The sequence below is a fragment of the Chelonia mydas genome, chromosome 1 (assembly GCF_015237465.2).
Source record: "Chelonia mydas isolate rCheMyd1 chromosome 1, rCheMyd1.pri.v2, whole genome shotgun sequence".
NCBI classification, from domain to species: Eukaryota; Metazoa; Chordata; order Testudines; family Cheloniidae; genus Chelonia; species Chelonia mydas.
Genome location: NC_057849.1, coordinates 327,855,787 through 327,877,151, shown reverse-complemented (window position 1 = coordinate 327,877,151; position 21,365 = coordinate 327,855,787). Strand labels below are relative to the sequence as shown.

At 46.1% G+C, this 21,365-nt stretch overlaps 1 protein-coding gene and 1 long non-coding RNA gene across 5 annotated transcripts in view; one reads left to right on the top strand and one right to left on the bottom strand.

The window, feature by feature from the left end:
- Positions 1-20,708, bottom strand: part of LOC119565079 — a 27,950-nt gene extending 7,242 nt beyond the window's left edge. The window contains exon 1 of the long non-coding RNA XR_005223800.2: positions 20,513-20,708. This is a non-coding gene — a long non-coding RNA (uncharacterized LOC119565079). The remainder of the gene's footprint in view (positions 1-20,512) is intronic.
- CACNA2D1 (calcium voltage-gated channel auxiliary subunit alpha2delta 1) overlaps positions 20,620-21,365 on the top strand; it is a 659,278-nt gene continuing 658,532 nt past the window's right edge. For all 4 annotated transcript variants that reach the window (XM_037889245.2, XM_037889243.2, XM_043552428.1 and 1 more), the window contains exon 1: positions 20,620-21,365. In XM_037889245.2, the coding sequence (XP_037745173.1) occupies positions 21,271-21,365 (95 nt within the window). In that variant the 5' untranslated portion in view covers positions 20,620-21,270.

The following is a 21,365-nucleotide window of genomic DNA, read 5'->3' as shown; positions in this document are numbered from 1 at the left end:
ACAAATCTCAAAACATGACTATTTCTTGTGGGATGGAAGTGCCAGACAGCTCTGGTCTGAAATATTCTACCTGTCAGAGTTTGGAAGACTTCTCAGTTAGCAGCATCTGGAGTTTGGTCGGAGAACAGACCTTGAGATGGAGTGAAATGGTTGCAGATTATAGAAGGATTTACTGTGTTAGCTTGATTCATTTTGCTGTTTATCTTTTGTGCTTAAAGTCAGCGTAGCTGATTTTAAAAGATGTATTTGGATTCTGGGACACGCAACCATTTGGTAACTTTTGATGGCCAGCTCACAGAGAGCATAGTTCCTACTACTTCTACAATTAACAGATTATTTCATAATTGATACAAGCCTGTGCTTGTGGAACTTCAGTTCTTGGGTTCGTAGCCTTGCTGGAACCACAAAGTCCTGTGTGTCTGTAGAATCACTTCAGTGTGTATGTTGAGAGAACCCGTGAGGCTACAGAGTGATAGCTTTTTATGGCCATGAGTTCAAGGTGGCTGTTTCTCATGAAGGAGTTAGGCACGTTGTGTGAAACAAATTGAAATAACTGCTAAATTAAAGGAATCTAAAGCCCAACTCCCACTGAATTAGTTGGGTGCATAACTCCCTTGGGCACTTCTGAAAAGCCCAATAAAAAATTTCATAGCCCTCTACATCATCACATGTTGCATTTTGATTATCTTGCATGTTAAATTATTTTTGTCTGTCATTTTTTGGTGTGCATATCTTCATTCCCCTTTACACATATTGCAGTTGCTTCCCCAATTTCTTTTAAGTATGTTAGTTACTATGGAAACAACACTGGAGTTGGGAGTGGCAATAATTAGTGATGTCTGCAAGTGCAGGGTAAAGTCAATGTATATAATTAGGCCCCGAAGCCACAGTGGGCTTTGTGTAGCTGGAGTCCCAGGGTCTGACTGGGCACAGTTCATTCCAAGATGGGGGCCTTAGCATTCTATATCATGATTTTTGAAATAGTTGTGGGGGGGATTAATTAATGTAAATGAATGAATGACATCATTAGAGGTTTGAGTGGGGTGTGAATCAGGCCAGGGGTTGGACTTGATATGTATTATGGCTGCACATTAAGGATGTGCTGTACACTCGCAGCAAGCATAAAAAATTGTCTTCCGACTGCACTGTCAGCTTGACTTTTCATGTGTGACTTTTAAATTCCTTCCTTCATTTTAATGATAGATATCAGGGCTGGTCAGAGACACACACTTATCTGCAGCTGTTTTTATCTTTGATTCTTTAATCGGCAATTTTTAAGATTACCAAGAAGCTTTTAAAATAAAGATTTTAAATAAAACTCAAAAAGGCTGAGAGAGCCTGCTTGCCATGGGCTTCCTCAGAGAAGGAACGTTTATTATTTCTTAAATGTATTTTGTTTGTTTGTCTTATTGGTCCCTTTGCTGCTCCTCCCCCTACCAGGCCTTGTCTATGCACAGAAGTTATACCCCTTTACTTAAATTAGTATTCAAATTAGTGCAAAATCCTGTGTGAGCACTCTTATTTCAGATTATTATTTTGGTTTAGCTTAATCCATTTAAATACCAGGTTAGGCTAAACGGAAATATGCCATTCTTAACCCAAAATAAGTGTGTCACTTTGTAATGGGGTTGAGGCAATATTATGTGTAAATCTATCACACTCCACTTCTTCCTGTTTACCTCTTTGCTGAAGCACAGGTCAGATTTCTGTCTTTTCAGAAAGTATTACAGAGTTAAACCTCAGGACTATTGTATGGACAATCCTGACCAGTAGGTGTTAATAGTTCCCAGTCTACTTCAAAGTGCGAGTACCCTACAGTTTATTAGTAAACCTACATTTTAAACAGAATAAAGTATTATAAATAGGGTTTGGAATACTACAGCTTTCCCCAAAATTATTAGATGGTAAATGTGTTCCTTTTACAGACTTCCCCTTTGTTGCTGTTGCATATATTTAAATATAAGGTTCCAACATAACATTGGACTTCTATATTGTAGCACACACAAGAAAACACACTACCCTCTGACCTTATTCCAAAGATGGCTTCTCAGTCTTTATAGTGTGACCAGAATGTGTCACCTGGACTCTTCGGCGTTTGAGAAGAATGGCAGCATCTCAGTCCTTTCAAACGCTTCAGAATCCTGTCAGCACACAAAGCTTTGGGGATCTCCACAGTTAAGCATTCCAACCCTTGGGATAACAGGTGACTAGTCTTCATTTTGCTGATGAAATGGAAATCTGGAGCCTGTATCCAAAGCGGTAGATGGGACCCACACAGCAGACACATCTTAGTCCTGATCAGTCAGCTGCTGCAGCCACAGGGTTGTCTTTAGCTCCGATGTTTATAACCATTCTCCCCCTGCCCACACGCTGTTTTGTTTGGCTCAGTTCTCAAATGGTGAATGTATTCCTTGCTCACAATAAAAGTTTCACAACATTCCTTGCTCACAATAAAGACTTCTTATACACATTTGGAAATGCTACTTAGCATGTTAGTAATCACCGCACCCTAGTTCTGGATGTTCCAGGACTGTTCTAACTGAGTTGCCCATCCTACTCTCTCTCCATCTTTTCAGAGACACAATATTTCAACTATGATCCATCTCTCTTCCCCATTGCTTCTCCCCCTTTCTTTGGACTAAAAATAAATAAATGCTATAGTATAAACCATGTAGGTCACATATGCACAAACTTAACACCAGTTTAACAAACACTTTTTAGTTAAAGCAGTGCTAGCATGTGTAGACCAGGCACGCACCTGTCTCCACCTTTCTCTCCCTCCCCTTTGCTATCTACTCTGAGCTCCTATTTACTTCCACCATTTCCTCTTCACTCTCTCTTTTTCTTCCTACATTCTTGCTTCCCCTTTAACTCTTACTTTTCTTCTTGTCTCACTTCTATTCATCCTCTGGTCCATCCCACTCTTCATCCACTCTTTTTCATCTCTCTCTTCCATATCACCTTTTCCCCTTTGGTGAATACTCATTAACATACTTCAATGTCCTGAAAGCAGGATCAAAGTTCAAGGGGTGAGATGGAGTGAAGGAGGAGTAAAAAAGAAGCAGCTGAGCACTATCAGTGTTCAGCCTTGAACTCTATGGCCGTAGGCCACAGACCCATGGTAAACTTTGTAAAATCATCTGTGTAATGATGGCCAAAGACCTATTATGGTTCTAATAATAGTTCCTCTTTTTAAAAACATTCTCATAATGGGATTTATATCAGTGGTGGTCTCCAAACTTTTGAGGGTCGCACCCCTCCTTACCCCGTCTATGCTTCCCCGCTCCCCTGGAGCCAGAGCTGGGCCATGGCTCCCTGGGGTGTGGGGAACAGGGCAAAGGGACTGAGGCTTGGCCCGCAGTAGGGGGCAGGTCTGGGGCTGGGGCTTACCTCATGCTTCAGTGACTGTAGCTCACATATATCATTCCCATTCTTGAGAAGTAGAAGTACTGCAACACCTACATACAATGAACGGGATTAACATTCTCAATGCTTATTGAACTCACTAGGAACTGTTCACTGATTTCAATGATCTTTGAATCAGGCCCAAAGAAAGCTACTATTGAACTGATCCAGCATTTCTTCTCACTGACTTCAGGAAAAGCAGTGGTGCATCAGGCTATTAAAAATTAATGTAAATGGTTTTAAAACTTGTATGAGGCTCATCCGTGGACCAAGTTTCACTCTTACTTTGTGTGATGCGATACAGCAACAGCAGCAGGAGTTCTCCATTATTCTTACAGGACCCTGATTCTGAGAGGTGCTGAGCACCCTGAACTCCCACTCTGGCAAGGTGACCAACCCTGGCAGAGCTGTCCCAAAGACTCCTATTAATTACAGCAAGAGGCTGTCTGGTGCAATATTATATATTAAAAACTACAGCCAAGTTCCTCATCAAATGATGCACTGATCACAAAAATACCCTACTCCTGGCATGCAATATCTTCCTTATGCAGTTCCAAAACACAGGGCTTGAGAGGCTAAGCACGTCAATTTTTCCATTTGTTCAGCAGTCCAGTGGTGGCTAGAGTAAAGGCCTGATCTGGAAATAAGATATACATTTTTGAATAGGGTAATTAGCCATTGGCACAATTTACAAATGGCATGGTGGATTCTTCAGCACTGACAATTTTAAAATCAAGATCGGATGTTTTTCTCAAAAATATGCTCTTGGAATTATTTTTGGGAAGTTCTATGGGCTGTGATATACAGATGGTCAGACTAGCTCAGGGGGCGCCAACCTTCGGCATGCAGCCTATCAGGGTAATCCGCTGGCGGGCCGTGAGACATTTTGTTTACATTAACCGTCCGCAGGCAAGGCCCCCCGCAGCTCCCAGTGGCCGCGGTTCGCCGTTCCCAGCCAATGGGACTGCGGGAAGCTGTTTTCTCCTAATGTTTATAGTTATAGGGCAAACCCTTAAATATTACCTTATAACATGGGATATAGATAGTTTAAGAGAGATTTATGCATGCAACAACTCACAAGAGTCAACACACTAAATAAATTTTTATAAATCTAATACCTATTTTATTAATACTAACCCACAAGTGAGCCAGATTGGTTTCCAGCTATGTGTTTGTCAGTGGCCAGTGAGGCCTAAGGGCCTTGGCATGAGCTGCCCAGCATCACAACACATACACACAGTTTGTAAGTGGAGGTGATGTCTAGGACATAAAATGTGTAACATGATGTTACCATGCATCTTGGTAGTCCTGGTAGTCCATCTCACCTGGAATTTATTCCACCCCTTAAAGAGACCCTTTTATATCGCATGCTGCATACTCATTTTAAAATAGAATTGGCCTTCGTCACAATGGCATTACACTGTGTACTCATCTTCCGTCTTCCTCTGATGTGCCTAATGGAATGGAGCCCTGACATGGTAAAGACTTCTAGGCACTACACCATGTTAGATTTTGGGAACGATGATGTTGATTTATCTCATCAAAAGAGGTTTCTAAATAATAGATCCCTACTTGACCTGTAGATGGGGCTTTGTTTTTTCTCAGGAATGTTATCTTTTATCTCGGGTACTTAAATGTCCCCTATTACTGTACTATCAATGTACTTATCCTCACAACACCCCTGTGAGATAGGGAAATGCTCTTACATGCATTTTACAGATGCAGAGGTAAGGCTCAGAAACACAGTGATTTGCCCAAGCTCGTACAGGAAGTCTACCATAGAGCAGGGAACTGAACCCAGGGTCCTAGGGGTAGCACCTTAACCATTGCACTGTCCTTTTTGTATTTTGCTATTTTAAACTCATCTTTTTCTTTGGCCTGCCGAATGTTCCAAATGATTCCAATTTCTCTGTATTTTATGTGGGTTCTATAGAAATTGTGCAAAACCTCAGAAACAATTTCAAAATTCTCCACCATTTCTCCTAAACCACAACAGTGGGATCAAACTGTTCTCAGAGAGTCTCCAATGCAGAGTGGTATCCATAAGCTGCTTTTTTAAAGGGCTGCACAGTAAATCACAGTACAGTGGGAAGAGCTGCATCCAGGTATCTCCTTTTCTGGGGTAAATTTGCTGTATTTTGGCTCTGCAGATCACTGCGTCTGCTAGGAGCTTCTTTGAGTGAAGAGGTTTTCTTTTGTTTTGTTTTTTTAACCAATTAATAATAACAGTTAGTTTTCTGATTAAATGAACTTTGTCTAGGAGTTTCATAAGCATCTGAGTGACTTTGTGCTCCTTTTCAAAGCCCCACCCATAAAACATAAGGGCAAGACTGTGGATTTAATTTGGGTTGGGTGGGGATGGTGGGTTTGAGAACACCTGTGCATTGCCAGCTTCTGACTGGCATTGTGCATGCTCTAAGCACAGACCCTCCGGGAGTACTGGGAAAATGCATGCAGTAGCTTTTACCGAGTGTGGCACTCTCCTCTCAGTGGCCCAGGTGTGATGGTGGAGGGCAGCAGGGTCATGGCTCAGGCCTTGCTCCGCAGCTTCCCCTGTTTTTGTGTCATTGTGTATATGGTTGTGAGTGCAAGTGTGAATGAAGTGGGTGTCTAGTACAGCTGTCACTGCCAGTTTTCTGAAGTCCTTATGCACCAGGAGCCTGATCCAAAGCCCACTGAACACGATGGGAATCCCCCATTAATTTCAGTGGGCTTTGTATGAGGCTGTAGGAGCACAAAGGCTAGGCAGAGTCCTGGTCCCTGCACAAAGGCTTAATGGAAACAGAAGGAAGATCTTTGTACCCTACCACCTGAGCACTCCTACAAGGCAAGGCAGAATCGAGAATCATAGAATATCAGGGTTGGAAGGGACCTCAGGAGGTCATCTAGTCCAACACCCTGCTCAAAGCAGGACCAATCCCCAATTAAATCATCCCAGCCAGGGCTTTGTCAAGCCTGACCTTAAAAACTTCTAAGGAAGGAGAGTCTACCACCTCCCTAGGTAACGCATTCCAGTGTTTCACCACCCTCCTAGTGAAAAAGTTTTTCCTAATATCCAACCTAAACCTCCCCCACTGCAACTTGAGACCATTACTCCTTGTCCTGTCCTCTTCTACCGCTGAGAATAGTCTAGAACCATCCTCTCTGGAACCACCTCTCAGGTAGTTGAAAGCAGCTATCAGATCCCCCCTCATTATTCTCTTCTGCAGACTAAACAATCCCAGTTCCCTCAGCCTCTCCTCATAAGTCATGTGTTCCAGACCCCTAATCATTTTTGTTGCCCTTCGCTGGACTCTCTCCAATTTATCCACATCCTTCTTGTAGTGTGGGGCCCAAAACTGGACACAGTACTCCAGATGAGGCCTCACCAATGTCGAATAGAGGGGAACGATCACGTCCCTCGATCTGCTCGCTATGCCCCTACTTATACATCCCAAAATGCCATTGGCCTTCTTGGCAACAACGGCACACTGCTGACTCATATCCAGCTTCTCGTCCACTGTCACCCCTAGGTCCTTTTCCGCAGAACTGCTGCCTAGCCATTCGGTCCTTAGTCTGTAGCTGTGCATTGGGTTCTTCCGTCCTAAGTGCAGGACCCTGCACTTATCCTTATTGAACCTCATCAGATTTCTTTTGGCCCAATCCTCCAATTTGTCTAGGTCCCTCTGCATCCTATCCCTGCCCTCCAGCGTATCTACCACTCCTCCCAGTTTAGTATCATCCGCAAATTTGCTGAGAGTGCAATCCACACCATCCTCCAGATCATTTATGAAGATATTGAACAAAACCGGCCCCAGGACCGACCCCTGGGGCACTCCACTTGACACCGGCTGCCAACTAGACATGGAGCCATTGATCACTACCCGTTGAGCCCGACAATCTAGCCAACTTTCTACCCACCTTATAGTGCATTTATCCAGCCCATACTTCTTTAACTTGCTGACAAGAATACTGTGGGAGACCGTGTCAAAAGCTTTGCTAAAGTCAAGAAACAAGCAGCGGGACAGCAGAGCAGCTCACAGCAGGAGTTTGCCTGGGACTGGTAAGTATCCGAGTGTGTGTGTTTGCTTGCTGAGGAAGTATCCGAGCGTGTGTTTGCTGGGAGGGCAGGGGGAGAGCCTGAGTGAGTGTCTGATTGGCTGCTAGCCTGCAGGGGGCGGGCATTAGGGTGTCTGTGTGTTTGCGTCAGGGAAGCCTGGCTGTTTAAAAATAGCCAGAGCCTCGCGAACCAGCTGAGCGGCAGCGAACCAGCTGAGCAGCGGGGACAGCAGAGCAGCTCACAGCAGGAGTTTGCCTGGGAGTTCGCCTGGAGTGAGCCCAGTGAGGCTTACATCTTGCAAACGTCTCTGAGGAAGCTCATAGTAGGTAGGTGATATGGAAGGGGGGGGTTCAGCTGTTGTGACCTGCACTGGATGTGCCATGTTTGTCTTTCTTCCACAGGACAGAAGCGACTTTGTCTGTACAAAGTGCAAGCTGGTCTCCATATTGGAAGAGAAGATTGAAGGTCTGGAGCAACAGGTAACGACCCTGCGTTGTATACGAGAGACTGAGGATTTTCTGGACAAAACTCAGGATAGGCTTCTAGGGACACAAAGCTCTAAAGATATAGAGCAGGTTGCACAGAGGAGCCAAGAGGCCAGTGAAGAAGCTTGGCAACATGTGACCTCCAGAAGAGGTAAGCGGAATGTCCGGGTTCCAGTAACACAAACACAGGTAACTAACCGCTTTCATGTTCTCTCCACAGGTACCATTGCGGAGAGTGGACCAGATGATATGTCTGGGGGGAGAAAGCAGAAGGAGACTCCGCTGGTTGGAAGGCATGAGATGCGATGTCCTGAGGTTGGGGGTTCCACGACCACCACTCCCAAGAGGAGAAGGCGGGTGGTGGTGGTCGGGGACTCTCTCCTCCGGGGGACTGAGTCATCTATCTGCCGCCCTGACCGGGAAAACCGAGAAGTCTGCTGCTTGCCGGGGGCTAAGATTCGCGATGTGACGGAGAGACTGCCGAGACTCATCAAGCCCTCGGATCGCTACCCCTTCCTGCTTCTCCACGTGGGCACCAATGATACTGCCAAGAATGACCTTGAGCGGATCACTGCGGACTACGTGGCTCTGGGAAGAAGGATAAAGGAGTTGGAGGCGCAAGTGGTGTTCTCGTCCATCCTCCCCGTGGAAGGAAAAGGCCTGGGTAGGGACCGTCGAATCGTGGAAGTCAACGAATGGCTACGCAGGTGGTGTCGGAGAGAAGGCTTTGGATTCTTTGACCATGGGATGGTGTTCCATGAAGGAGGAGTGCTGGGCAGAGACGGGCTCCATCTTACGAAGAGAGGGAAGAGCATCTTTGCCAGCAGGCTGGCTAACCTAGTGAGGAGGGCTTTAAACTAGGTTCACCGGGGGACGGAGACCAAAGCGCTGAGGTAAGTGGGAAAGCGGGATTCCGGGAGGAAGCACAGGCAGGAATGTCTGTGAGGGGAGGGCTCCTGCCTCATACTGGGAATGAGGGGCGATCAACAGGTTATCTCAAGTGCTTATATACAAATGCACAAAGCCTTGGAAACAAGCAGGGAGAACTGGAGGTCCTGGTGATGTCAAGGAACTATGACGTGATTGGAGTAACAGAGACTTGGTGGGATAACTCACATGACTGGAGTACAGTCATGGATGGTTATAAACTGTTTAGGAAGGACAGGCAGGGCAGAAAAGGTGGGGGAGTAGCACTGTATGTAAGGGAGCAGTATGACTGCTCAGAGCTCCGGTATGAAACTGCAGAAAAACCTGAGTGTCTCTGGATTAAGTTTAGAAGTGTGTGCAACAAGAGTGATGTAGTGGTGGGAGTCTGCTATAGACCACCGGACCAGGGGGATGAGGTGGATGAGGCTTTCTTCCGGCAACTCACGGAAGCTACTAGATCGCATGCCCTGATTCTCATGGGTGACTTTAATTTTCCTGATATCTGCTGGGAGAGCAATACAGCGGTGCATAGACAATCCAGGAAGTTTTTGGAAAGCGTAGGGGACAATTTCCTGGTGCAAGTGCTAGGGGAGCCAACTAGGGGGGGCGCTTTTCTTGACCTGCTGCTCACAAACCGGGTAGAATTAGTGGGGGAAGCAAAAGTGGATGGGAATCTGGGAGGCAGTGACCATGAGTTGGTTGAGTTCAGGATCCTGACGCAGGGAAGAAAGGTAAGCAGCAGGATACGGACCCTGGACTTCAGGAAAGCAGACTTCGACTCCCTCAGGGAACAGGTGGCCAGGATCCCCTGGGGGACTAACATGAAGGGGAAGGGAGTCCAGGAGAGCTGGCTGTATTTCAAGGAATCCCTGTTGAGGTTACAGGGACAAACCATCCCGATGAGTCGAAAGAATAGTAAATATGGCAGGCGACCAGCTTGGCTTAATGGTGAAATCCTAGCGGATCTTAAACATAAAAAAGAAGCTTACAAGAAGTGGAAGGTTGGACATATGACCAGGGAAGAGTATAAAAATATTGCTCGGGCATGTAGGAAAGATATCAGGAGGGCCAAATCGCACCTGGAGCTGCAGCTAGCAAGAGATGTCAAGAGTAACAAGAAGGGTTTCTTCAGGTATGTTGGCAACAAGAAGAAAGCCAAGGAAAGTGTGGGCCCCTTACTGAATGAGGGAGGCAACCTAGTGACAGAGGATGTGGAAAAAGCTAATGTACTCAATGCTTTTTTTGCCTCTGTTTTCACTAACAAGGTCAGCTCCCAGACTGCTGCGCTGGGCATCACAAAATGGGGAAGAGATGGCCAGCCCTCTGTAGAGATAGAGGTGGTTAGGGACTATTTAGAAAAGCTGGACGTGCACAAGTCCATGGGGCCGGACGAATTGCATCCGAGAGTGCTGAAGGAATTGGCGGCTGTGATTGCAGAGCCCTTGGCCATTATCTTTGAAAACTCGTGGCGAACGGGGGAAGTCCCGGATGACTGGAAAAAGGCTAATGTAGTGCCCATCTTTAAAAAAGGGAAGAAGGAGGATCCTGGGAACTACAGGCCAGTCAGCCTCACCTCAGTCCCTGGAAAAATCATGGAGCAGGTCCTCAAAGAATCAATCCTGAAGCACTTAGAGGAGAGGAAAGTGATCAGGAACAGTCAGCATGGATTCACCAAGGGAAGGTCATGCCTGACTAATCTAATCGCCTTTTATGATGAGATTACTGGTTCTGTGGATGAAGGGAAAGCAGTGGATGTATTGTTTCTTGACTTTAGCAAAGCTTTTGACACGGTCTCCCACAGCATTCTTGTCAGCAAGTTAAGGAAGTATGGGCTGGATGAATGCACTATAAGGTGGGTAGAAAGCTGGCTAGATTGTCGGGCTCAACGGGTAGTGATCAATGGCTCCATGTCTAGTTGGCAGCCGGTGTCAAGTGGAGTGCCCCAGGGGTCGGTCCTGGGGCCGGTTTTGTTCAATATCTTCATAAATGATCTGGAGGATGGTGTGGATTGCACTCTCAGCAAATTTGCGGATGATACTAAACTGGGAGGAGTGGTAGATACGCTGGAGGGGAGGGATAGGATACAGAAGGACCTAGACAAATTGGAGGATTGGGCCAAAAGAAATCTGATGAGGTTCAATAAGGATAAGTGCAGGGTCCTGCACTTAGGACGGAAGAACCCAATGCACCGCTACAGACTAGGGACCGAATGGCTAGGCAGCAGTTCTGCGGAAAAGGACCTAGGGGTGACAGTGGACGAGAAGCTGGATATGAGTCAGCAGTGTGCCCTTGTTGCCAAGAAGGCCAATGGCATTTTGGGATGTATAAGTAGGGGCATAGCGAGCAGATCGAGGGACGTGATCGTTCCCCTCTATTCGACACTGGTGAGGCCTCATCTGGAGTACTGTGTCCAGTTTTGGGCCCCACACTACAAGAAGGATGTGGATAAATTGGAAAGAGTCCAGCGGAGGGCAACAAAAATGATTAGGGGTCTAGAGCACATGACTTATGAGGAGAGGCTGAGGGAGCTGGGATTGTTTAGTCTGCAGAAGAGAAGAATGAGGGGAGATTTGATAGCTGCTTTCAACTACCTGAAAGGGGGTTCCAAAGAGGATGGCTCTAGACTGTTCTCAATGGTAGCAGATGACAGAACGAGGAGTAATGGTCTCAAGTTGCAATGGGGGAGGTTTAGATTGGATATTAGGAAAAACTTTTTCACTAAGAGGGTGGTGAAACACTGGAATGCGTTACCTAGGGAGGTGGTAGAATCTCCTTCCTTACAGGTTTTTAAGGTCAGGCTTGACAAAGCCCTGGCTGGGATGATTTAACTGGGACTTGGTCCTGCTTTGAGCAGGGGGTTGGACTAGATGACCTTCTGGGGTCCCTTCCAACCCTGATATTCTATGATTCTATGAATACATCCACTGCTTTCCCTTCATCCACAGAACCAGTAATCTCATCATAGAAGGCGATTAGATTAGTCAGGCATGACCTACCCTTGGTGAATCCATGCTGACTGTTCCTGATCACTTTCCTCTCATGTAAGTGCTTCAGGATTGATTCTTTGAGGACCTGCTCCATGATTTTTCCGGGGACTGAGGTGAGGCTGACTGGCCTGTAGTTCCCAGGATCCTCCTTCTTCCCTTTTTTAAAGATTGGCACTACATTAGCCTTTTTCCAGTCATCTGGGACTTCCCCCGTTCACCACGAGTTTTCAAAGATAATGGCCAATGGCTCTGTTATCACAGCCGCCAATTCCTTTAGCACTCTCGGATGCAACTTGTCCGGCCCCATGGACTTGTGCACGTCCAGCTTTTCTAAACAGTCCCTAACCACCTCTTTCTCCACAGAGGCCTGGCCCTCTACTCCCCACATTGTGATGCCCAGCGCAGCCGTCTGGGAGCTGTCCTTGTTAGTGAAGACAGAGGCAAAAAAAGCATTTTGCACATTAGTTTTTTCCACATCCTCTGTCACTAGGTTGCCTCCCTCATTCAGTAAGGCGCCCACACTTTCCTTGGCTTTCTTCTTGTTGCCAACGTACCTGAAGAAACCCTTCTTGTTACTCTTGACATCTCTTGCTAGCTGCAGCTCCAGGTGCGATTTGGCCCTCCTGATTTCATTCCTACATGCCCGAGCAATATTTTTATACTCTTCCCTGGTCATATGTCCAACCTTCCACTTCTGGTAAGCTTCTTTTTTATGTTTAAGATCCGCTAGGATTTCACCGTTAAGCCAAGCTGGTCGCCTGCCATATTTACTATTCTTTCGACTCATCGGGATGGTTTGTCCCTGTAACCTCAACAGGGATTCCTTGAAATACAGCCAGCTCTCCTGGACTCCTTTCCCCTTCATGTTAGTCCCCCAGGGGATCCTACCCATCCGTTCCCTGAGGGAGTCGAAGTCTGCTTTCCTGAAGTCCAGGGTCCGTATCCTGCTGCTTACCTTTCTTCCCTGTGTCAGGATCCTGAACTCAACCAACTCATGGTCACTGCCTCCCAGATTCCCGTCCACTTTTGCTTCCCCCACTAATTCTTCCCTGTTTGTGAGCAGCAGGTCAAGAAAAGCTCCCCCCCTAGTTGGCTCGTCTAGCACTTGCACCAGGAAATTGTCCCCTACGCTTTCCAAAAACTTCCTGGATTGTCTATGCACCGCTGTATTGCTCTCCCAGCAAATATCAGGAAAATTAAAGTCACCCATGAGAACCAGGGCGTGCGATCTAGTAGCTTCTGCAAGTTGCTGGAAGAAAGCCTCATCCACCTCATCCCCCTGGTCCCGTGGTCTATAGCAGACTCCCACCACTACATCACTCTTGTTGCTCACATTTCTAAACTTAATCCATAGACACTCAGGTTTTTCTGCAGTTTCGTACCGGAGCTCTGAGCAGTCATACTGCTCCCTTACATACAGTGCTACTCCCCCACCTTTTCTGCCCTGCCTATCCTTCCTGAACAGTTTATAACCATCCATGACAGTACTCCAGTCATGTGAGTTATCCCACCAAGTCTCTGTTATTCCAATCACGTCATAATTCCTTGACATCACCAGGACCTCCAGTTCTCCCTGCTTGTTTCCAAGGCTTTGTGCATTCGTATATAAGCACTTGAGATAACCTGCTGATTGCCCCTCATTCTCAGTATGAGGCAGGAGCCCTCCCCTCACAGATGTTCCTGCCTGTGCTTCCTCCCGGTATCCCGCTTTCCCACTTACCTGAGAAATGTGCTGGTACTTCATCCCTGATGACTTGCTCTTGCTCTACATGTTTTGTCTGCACATCCCAGCAAATAGCTGCCAGACTGTTTCAAAAATAAGCTATGGAGCTTCTCCAGTCTACACCAGCTGAGGCTCTGGCCCCATGTCTATAGACCTAGGATACTCTCTCAAAACCTGCAGTTTAAGAGAGCCCGTTGCAGCAGCGTGGAAGAGCCAGGGATGGCACACTTCTCCAGAGTGGAGTGTACAAGCTTTTTGCAGACAGTCTGGCTCTAAGAAACCATCTCTGTTCATAATTATTTGCAAACAAAACAGCCATTCAGTGTCAAAGTATGTTTGACTGTATCTTACACTGGGAACGAGGAGCAAGACTACCCTGATTCTTATTACTTCCTTTCCAAAAGCAATGGCCGTAGAGCATGAGTAAAGGTGGCTCTGCCATTTTGAGCATACCTCTGACATTAATAAGATGTATCAAGGGGCTACGCTATATTCTATGTACTTACATGGGATTGCTCTTGACTTTAAAACCAAAGCAGCTCTACATATTATTTAAAATTACGCTTCAGTCCAGTACTCTGACTTCTCTCTTGATGTTGTGTTCTCTGTCTTAAGTCCTATAACTGGGATTTCTCTGCTTAAAAAGCATTGTAAGGCCCTGATTCTCCACTCCCATAGGCTGGACACCCATGTGACCCCCTTCACTTCAGGGGAGTTACTCCTGATGTATGCATCTGGAAAGTGTATGAAGGCAGTAATAATAGTAGTAGTAAAATTCAGTGGTCCATCTTCCCATCTCTAATTGGGGTTATGAAGTCAGCATGTATTAGACCTGATCCTGCTCTCACAAAAGTCAATGATAAAACTTCTATTGACTTAAATGAACTAAGAGCCCATTGGGCCAAACTATGCTCCCATTTACACAGGTGTAAACTCACCAAATCTCTTACACAAGTGTAAATAAGAGTAGAATTTCTGTAAATCCGTTTCCTGCCACAGATTTCCTGAATGACCTTGGGCCTCTTCTGTGTCTCTGTTCCCTATCTGTAATGGTGGTAATCTATGGGTAGTGCAAGAATATATACATTAAAGATTGTGAGGCACTCAGATAATATAGTAATGGAAGTCATGTAAATATCAAGGATAGATAAGATAGACAGAATATGGTGCATTGCCTAAAATATATATAGGGCCTGATTCTCCTCTTGCTTCCACTGGTGTAAATCAGGAGTAGCTAATCTCCCATCCCTGCCATATGCATTATAGTGAGTATATTGATAGATCAGAGTGCCGTAACATTCATTACCCTTCTCCTTGGTCCCTATCTTTCTCAGTTCTTTAGATTTCTCCTGCAGGCACACATATAACTCCCCTGGCTCAATCCTCTTGTTTTCTAGAACTTATAGACTTTTAGGTCAGAAAGAACCATTGTGATCATCTAGTCTGGCCTCCTGCATATTGCAGGCCACAGAGCCTCACCTACATATTCCTGGAATAGACCCCCAACCTCTGGCTGAGTTACTGAAGTCCTCAAATCATGGTTTAAAGACTCCCAGTTACAGAGAATCCACCATTTACACTAGTTTAAACCTGCAAGTGACCTGTACCCCATGCTGCAGAGGAGGGTGAAACACCCACAAGCTCTCTGCCAATCTGACCAGAGGGAAAATTCCTTCCTGACCCCAAATATGGCGATCAGTTAGACCCTGAGCATGTGGGCAAGACCCACCAGGCAGATACCTGGGAAAGAATTCTCTGTAGTAACTCAGAGCCCTCCCCATCTAGTGTCCTGTTTAAGGCCGTTTGGGATTTTTGCTACTGAAAGTCACTGATGGGACTGCCTACAATGGCATGTGACCCATCATACCATCCCCACCATAAACTTATCAAGCTCACTTATCAAGACTTTCCCTGTGACAAGCTGCTCTCATCTCAACCTATCTCCACCTCAGTTTGAGTTCCACTTTCTGTAATACACAAATACTTCCACCTCATTCCCCTCCTGCTCAGTGACTACTCTACAGTACAACAGCTCCCAGTTCAGAACCCCATCTTCTCGCTATAATTTCTCCACCTCAGTCCTTCTCCCTCCTTGTTGACCCACCTACCCCATTCCCAGCTACTGCTACCAGCTCAACCCCCCAAAACCCAAACAAAACGTTTAAATGGGTCAACTGAAATGGGTCAATTATTGCTTTTAATATGATCCTTGTTTATGCTTTCTCCAACTTGCTTGGCTTGCGGTGTGAAGACTTACGTAAGGTAAGATTTTTTTAGGATCTTTGAAACAATAAAACATTACTTGACACAGGAATGCATACAGAAACCATCCGACTTGAAAAGTCCATGCTAAAAACAAAACCTTTTGTTTAGATTGCAAGAGCATGAAGAAATATCTAAGACTTCAATCCTGCAAAAACTTATGTGTGCAAGCAACTTAAGGCCCCCAAGCCTTCCCATCAAACTCAGTGGGAACTTGCCTGAGTAGAATTACTCATGTGCATAAGTGTTTCAAGATCAGGCCCCAAATTGGTAAGCATTCTACATCCTCATAATTTGTAGCACAAACAGTTATTTATTTAATAAAACAAATGAAATAAATAGTTGGAAGGTTTTAAATATCAATCACTCCTGGAGTTTGTGCAAACGCACCATTCACTCTGAGTCAGGGTGGATCTTGCCTCCTGATTTTCAGATTCAGAAAAATGCAAGAATTCAAAATATACCACCAAGCTTCACTTGGTTTTGAAGCAAAACCATGACTCAACTTCAGGTTTCTCCAACACTGGGCTCAGAGCCAAGAATGGTTGTAAATGTTGCAATGTTTTCAGGCTGAATCTGGGTGGAATACCATGGCTCTGATCCTTATGGTGAGGTCCATGTGGGTGGACCCCTGCACCCCATGCCCCTCAAATGGGGCTATGCACAGGCACACCAGTCTGCCTATATGGAGCTTGTTGCAATTGTGGGGTTCAAGTTTGTAATGAAACCTCAAGCCCACCAAGCTGTTCCTGTTTTGTGAGCCCCATACGCAGCTCTGTCTAGTTCTAACCTTCAATGAATTTCACCAGGGAGTACATATTTATAATCAGGTTATAATAGAAACCTGCCCTTATAGTGACACAGCCAAAGTTGGAAGGCCTCAGACTTAACCAGCTTTGAATCTAGATTGTGATTTAAATCACTAGCCCCAGGCCTGGACCCTTGCATGGGCTAGCCAGGCTTTAAGTCTAGGGGCAGAGAAATAAGATGGTGCTACATTCGTGTTTACTTCCCCTGGAGCAGGAGAGTGGAAAATAAGCACAGCCTTGGTTCCCCTGATTAACACAGCTAAGAGTTCACTTGAGTAATTCAACTCTTCCGGAGCTGCCCTCAGCTGCTGCTGCCTACTCGTTTTCTCCAACATGGAGGAGCATGACAAAACACCCAGCCTCAGAGTGTTAATAGAGCCACAGTGCCTGGAGCAGGAGTGGGGGAGCAGAGACCCCCCCAGAGCTGACACAGATGCGCTGCTTCTCCACATAGACTCCTGCATCTCTTAGAGAGACCCATGCAGTCTGGGAGCAGCACCCACTTCCTGATCCAGAAGTGGCATCCCCCTCTCTTCCCTCTCCCATTGAAACAGTGAGGTAAATACTAAATCCCTATGTGCCTCCACGTCAGCCTAATGGCATCTGCTCAGCTCCTGATTGTGCAGGGCTTCCAAAGACTCCCTCTGCTACCGGATGGCAATGGACACCAGGTTTCTCTTCCCTTCACTTCCCCTCCTTTCAATTCACCCCGGCTAACTCATCCCATCCCTGCCATTCCCATCTCTTCCCATACCTTGGCAAGCCAAAAAGAAAATAAAAGAATCTTCTATAAATAAAAGGAAAGAAACACCCTCCCCCACCCCAATTTGATAATGTGTATAATCAGGGAGCTAATAGGACATATTCCGGTCATCACCCTAACCCTTCTGTCCTGATCCGTACATGAGTGCAGTCAGTTATTGGATAGGGGCCTTAGTCTATCTTTGGCCTACAGCCTGCAATGAGCTTTATGCAGACCTTGCCGCCTGTATGGAATTCATTGCAGAAGAGGGCCTTAGCTTGTAATCTCTTCAGGGTGAGTGTCTTGCTATGTGTTTGTACGGGGCTTAGAATGGATCTGGATGCTGATTGGTGCCTTTGGGGTATTACTGTATTAGAAGGAGCAATAATACTTCTACTTGTATTCTTTCCAGTTGTTCACTACTTTGATTATTATTTATTTATATTGCAATAGCACCTAGGAGCTCTGGTCATGGACCAGTGTGCTAGGCCCTGTACAAGTACAGAACAAATTACAAGTTTCAGAGTAGCAGCCGTGTTAGTCTGTATCCGTAAAAAGAAAAGGAGTACTTTGTGGCACCTTAGAGACTAACAAATTTATTAGAGCATAAGCTTTTGTGAGCAACAGCTCACTTCATCGTATGCATCTGATGAAGTGAGCTGTAGCTCACGAAAGCTTATGCTCTAATAAATTTGTTAGTCTCTAAGGTGCCACAAGTACTCCTTTTAGAACAAATTACATTATTATAGTGAGGTCAGGGTCTGATCCTGGAAGTTATTTGTATTACCATTACTATAATTACTTATTTTTACAGTTGCTGCCCTAATGAGCTGCACAGATGACAAATGCTGTGTTAGAAAGCTTAAGAATATGATGTTTATGTGGGAGAAATTAATCCCATGTCACTTTGTGCATCTGGCTTTGTTTGCTCTATCATTCCTCCTTTTGCCTTAGTTGCTCATTTGTCTCTTTCACGTCAGCATTGCCAACCCCAAGTGTTCAAAAATCACAAGTTGAGGCACCAAAAATCAGGAGATTGGCTTAAAAATCACCATATTATAAATGTAATTTTGATGGGTTTTTTAATTCTTCTAATGTTTGAGCCTGCTGGGGCACATTTTCAAGCTTTTCTCTGCAATTATCAGGACTAAAAACTTAACTTTTTTTTAAAGTGGAAGCTGAGATGCTTACATAGTCACATGACCCCAGGAGCTGGGTTCTTGAGAAAAACACGAAATATGAGACTCAACAAAACTGAAGATGGCCGAAAGTTTTACTTCAGTGCTAAGGTGGGTCTGAAACAGTCTTTTTTATGACCAAGGGGTTATGACCACCCTGCTCTTCCCATAGTGCTAAATGGAAAAGAGTCCTAGCTAGATAGGAGGGAAGTCTTAGAGGTGGGGATTTCTAATATAGCAAATCCAATGAGTTAACAGTGACTATGTTCAACAGAAGCAAGGAATAGGTGGAACTAAGCTGCATTAGTTTAGAATAATTAAAATGAGACTGGACAAAACTCTCAGGTATCAAACCGATGCATGATACATATAGACAAGGCAAATAGCACTACAAATGCACAGTAAGGCAGAAATTCTCAAAGTGTGGTCTGTGGAGTATTTGCTGCGAGTTGTTTTAGAGAGCTGGCTGATCACAGGAGTAGAAGGATGGTCTGGTGGTGAGAGCACAGGGCTGTGATTTGGGACACCTGGGTTTAATTCCGTGATTTGTCACAGATTTCCGGTGTGATCTTGGGCATGCTGCTTAGTCTTTCTGTGCCTCAGTTTCCCAACTGTAAAATGGAGATAACAGCACTGCCGAACTTCACAGGGGTATAGTGGGATAAATAGATTCTGAGGTGCTCAGATACGAGGGTAAAAGGAGCCATATAAATACTGAAGATAGATGTTGCTAGCACTGCCTCCTCAGTTCTATGTGTTGGATTGTTTTGTTTTTTTTTGGTTTGTTTTAAAGTTTGATGAAATTAAAAATAATTGTCATTGTTCTTCTACCTGTTCTATTAAATATCCATGACACATTTCCCCACTGTTCCTTTACCTTGTAAAATAATTGTAGTTTCCATGGGGATGTTACTGATGATGAATGGGGTAGTGGGAGAGGCTGCTTTGCAGGATTGTGCATGGAAGAGGTGGTGGCTCCTACTGGAGCATAGACAACTTTTTTGAGGGTGGGTAGAGTTAACATATAAAATAACTGTTGAATCTCACTTTAATTAGTAATATTTTATTATGACTAAATTTGTCCGCTTCTAATACAGCAAAATAAACAAGCTTCTATTCCAAACTTAGTTTTCTTCATTTAATAACTAAATCCCGAAATTTTTAGCAGGGATAAAGCCTCTTCCTAGCTCCCAGTTGTCTATATCCTTGGCTCTAAGATGATTTCTGAGTTCAAATGTTGTGAGACAAGGTGCATGGGGTATTATCTTTTATTGGATCAACTTCTATTGGTAAGAGAGACAAGCTTTTGAGCTTACACTGCGCTCTTCTTCAGGTCTGGGTTCTGTGTAGCTGGCAATCTTGTCTCTCTCGCTAACAGAAGCTGGTCCAAGAAAAGATATTACCTCACCCACTTTGTGTCTCTAATATCCTGGGACCCACAAGCTTACAACACTGCATGCTTAAAATGTGGCAAACACACTGATCAAATCTGGTCTTAACCTGCCCCCTTCCACCTATTTCCTTCCCAGGACATCAAAAGTGCCGCGCTTAGCACCCATAACTGGAAACCGATTTTCAAAAGAGCCCCCCAGGGGAGCTGGTGAAGGCTGAGCCCCGCACTTTTAAAAATCAGGCCAACTTCCATGGGGAGCCTAAATAGAAGCTATTGAGTAAGGGGGGCAGTTTGCCTAGTAGTAGCCGAACTTGCAGGGTTCTCTGAAGGGGGGAAACACCCTCGCAAGGGCTGCCAGCGAGAATCAGAGCCAGGCAGCCGCCCGGGAGGTGCCGAGACCCAGCCGCACACGCCCAGGGTGCCTCCCGGGAGGTGCCGAGACCCAGCCGCACACGCCCAGGGAGCCTCCCGGGAGGTGCCGAGACCCAGCCGCACACGCCCAGGGTGCCGCTAGCGACAAGCCCGGCGAGGCTTTCGAACAGGGGGCGAGCAGGAGTCTCACCTGATTCTGCGCTGCAGTTCCCAGGCTGCCTGGGCTCCAGCCCAGAAAACAAAGCAGAAAGTGCGTTGCGGAGCAAACCAGGGCCGGCTCGGAGCCTGGCCTGCGAGGCTGTCTTGTGCAGGGCTTTCTGGCATGTGGCTGGCTGGGGCCAGGCACCATCTCTCTCCCTCCCCCCGAGCACGGGAGATCAGATGCTGACTTTGGGAGTTCCTCCTATTCCTTGTATGGAAAGCGGCTCCCCATAGGGCTCGCCGAGACTCATCTGACACCTTCCCCCGCTGTGACTTTCCCCAGCTTCCCTTTTCTTCGTGCTCGTAGCAGGGAAGCAAAGGAGAAATCTCCCAGCCTCTGCTGCTTCCCACAACTCACCCGCTCCAGCAGCCCCCACGCCCGCCGCCTCCGCCTCCTCCCTCCCCTCCCCTCCTCCGCAATCGGGAATAAATCAGAGGAGGAGAGACCCAGGCACGCCAGAGCGAGCGGAGATCTGCTCCCAAAGTAGCCCTGATGGCGGCGGATCGGATGGAGCCGGAGCTGCTGCTGGAGTAGCGGAGAGCCCCCTGGATCCCCCGCTCCACCCACAGATCTCAGTCGGTCTCCTCCCCACCCTCCGCTCCGCTCCCTGCTGCTGTGCCCATCGCTGGGCGGCTCCTCGGAGAAGGGAGGGGGACACTTTAAAAAACAAAACACCCCCCCCCACTCATTTAATTTTATTATTTGTTCCGTCTCCGTGACTGGGGGATCGATCTTCGATCAGGAAGATGGCTGCTGGCTGGCTGCTAGTCTTCAGTCTGACACTTTTCCAGTCCCTGGTGATGAACCTGTCCTCGGAAGGACCGTTCCCTTCTGCCTCAAC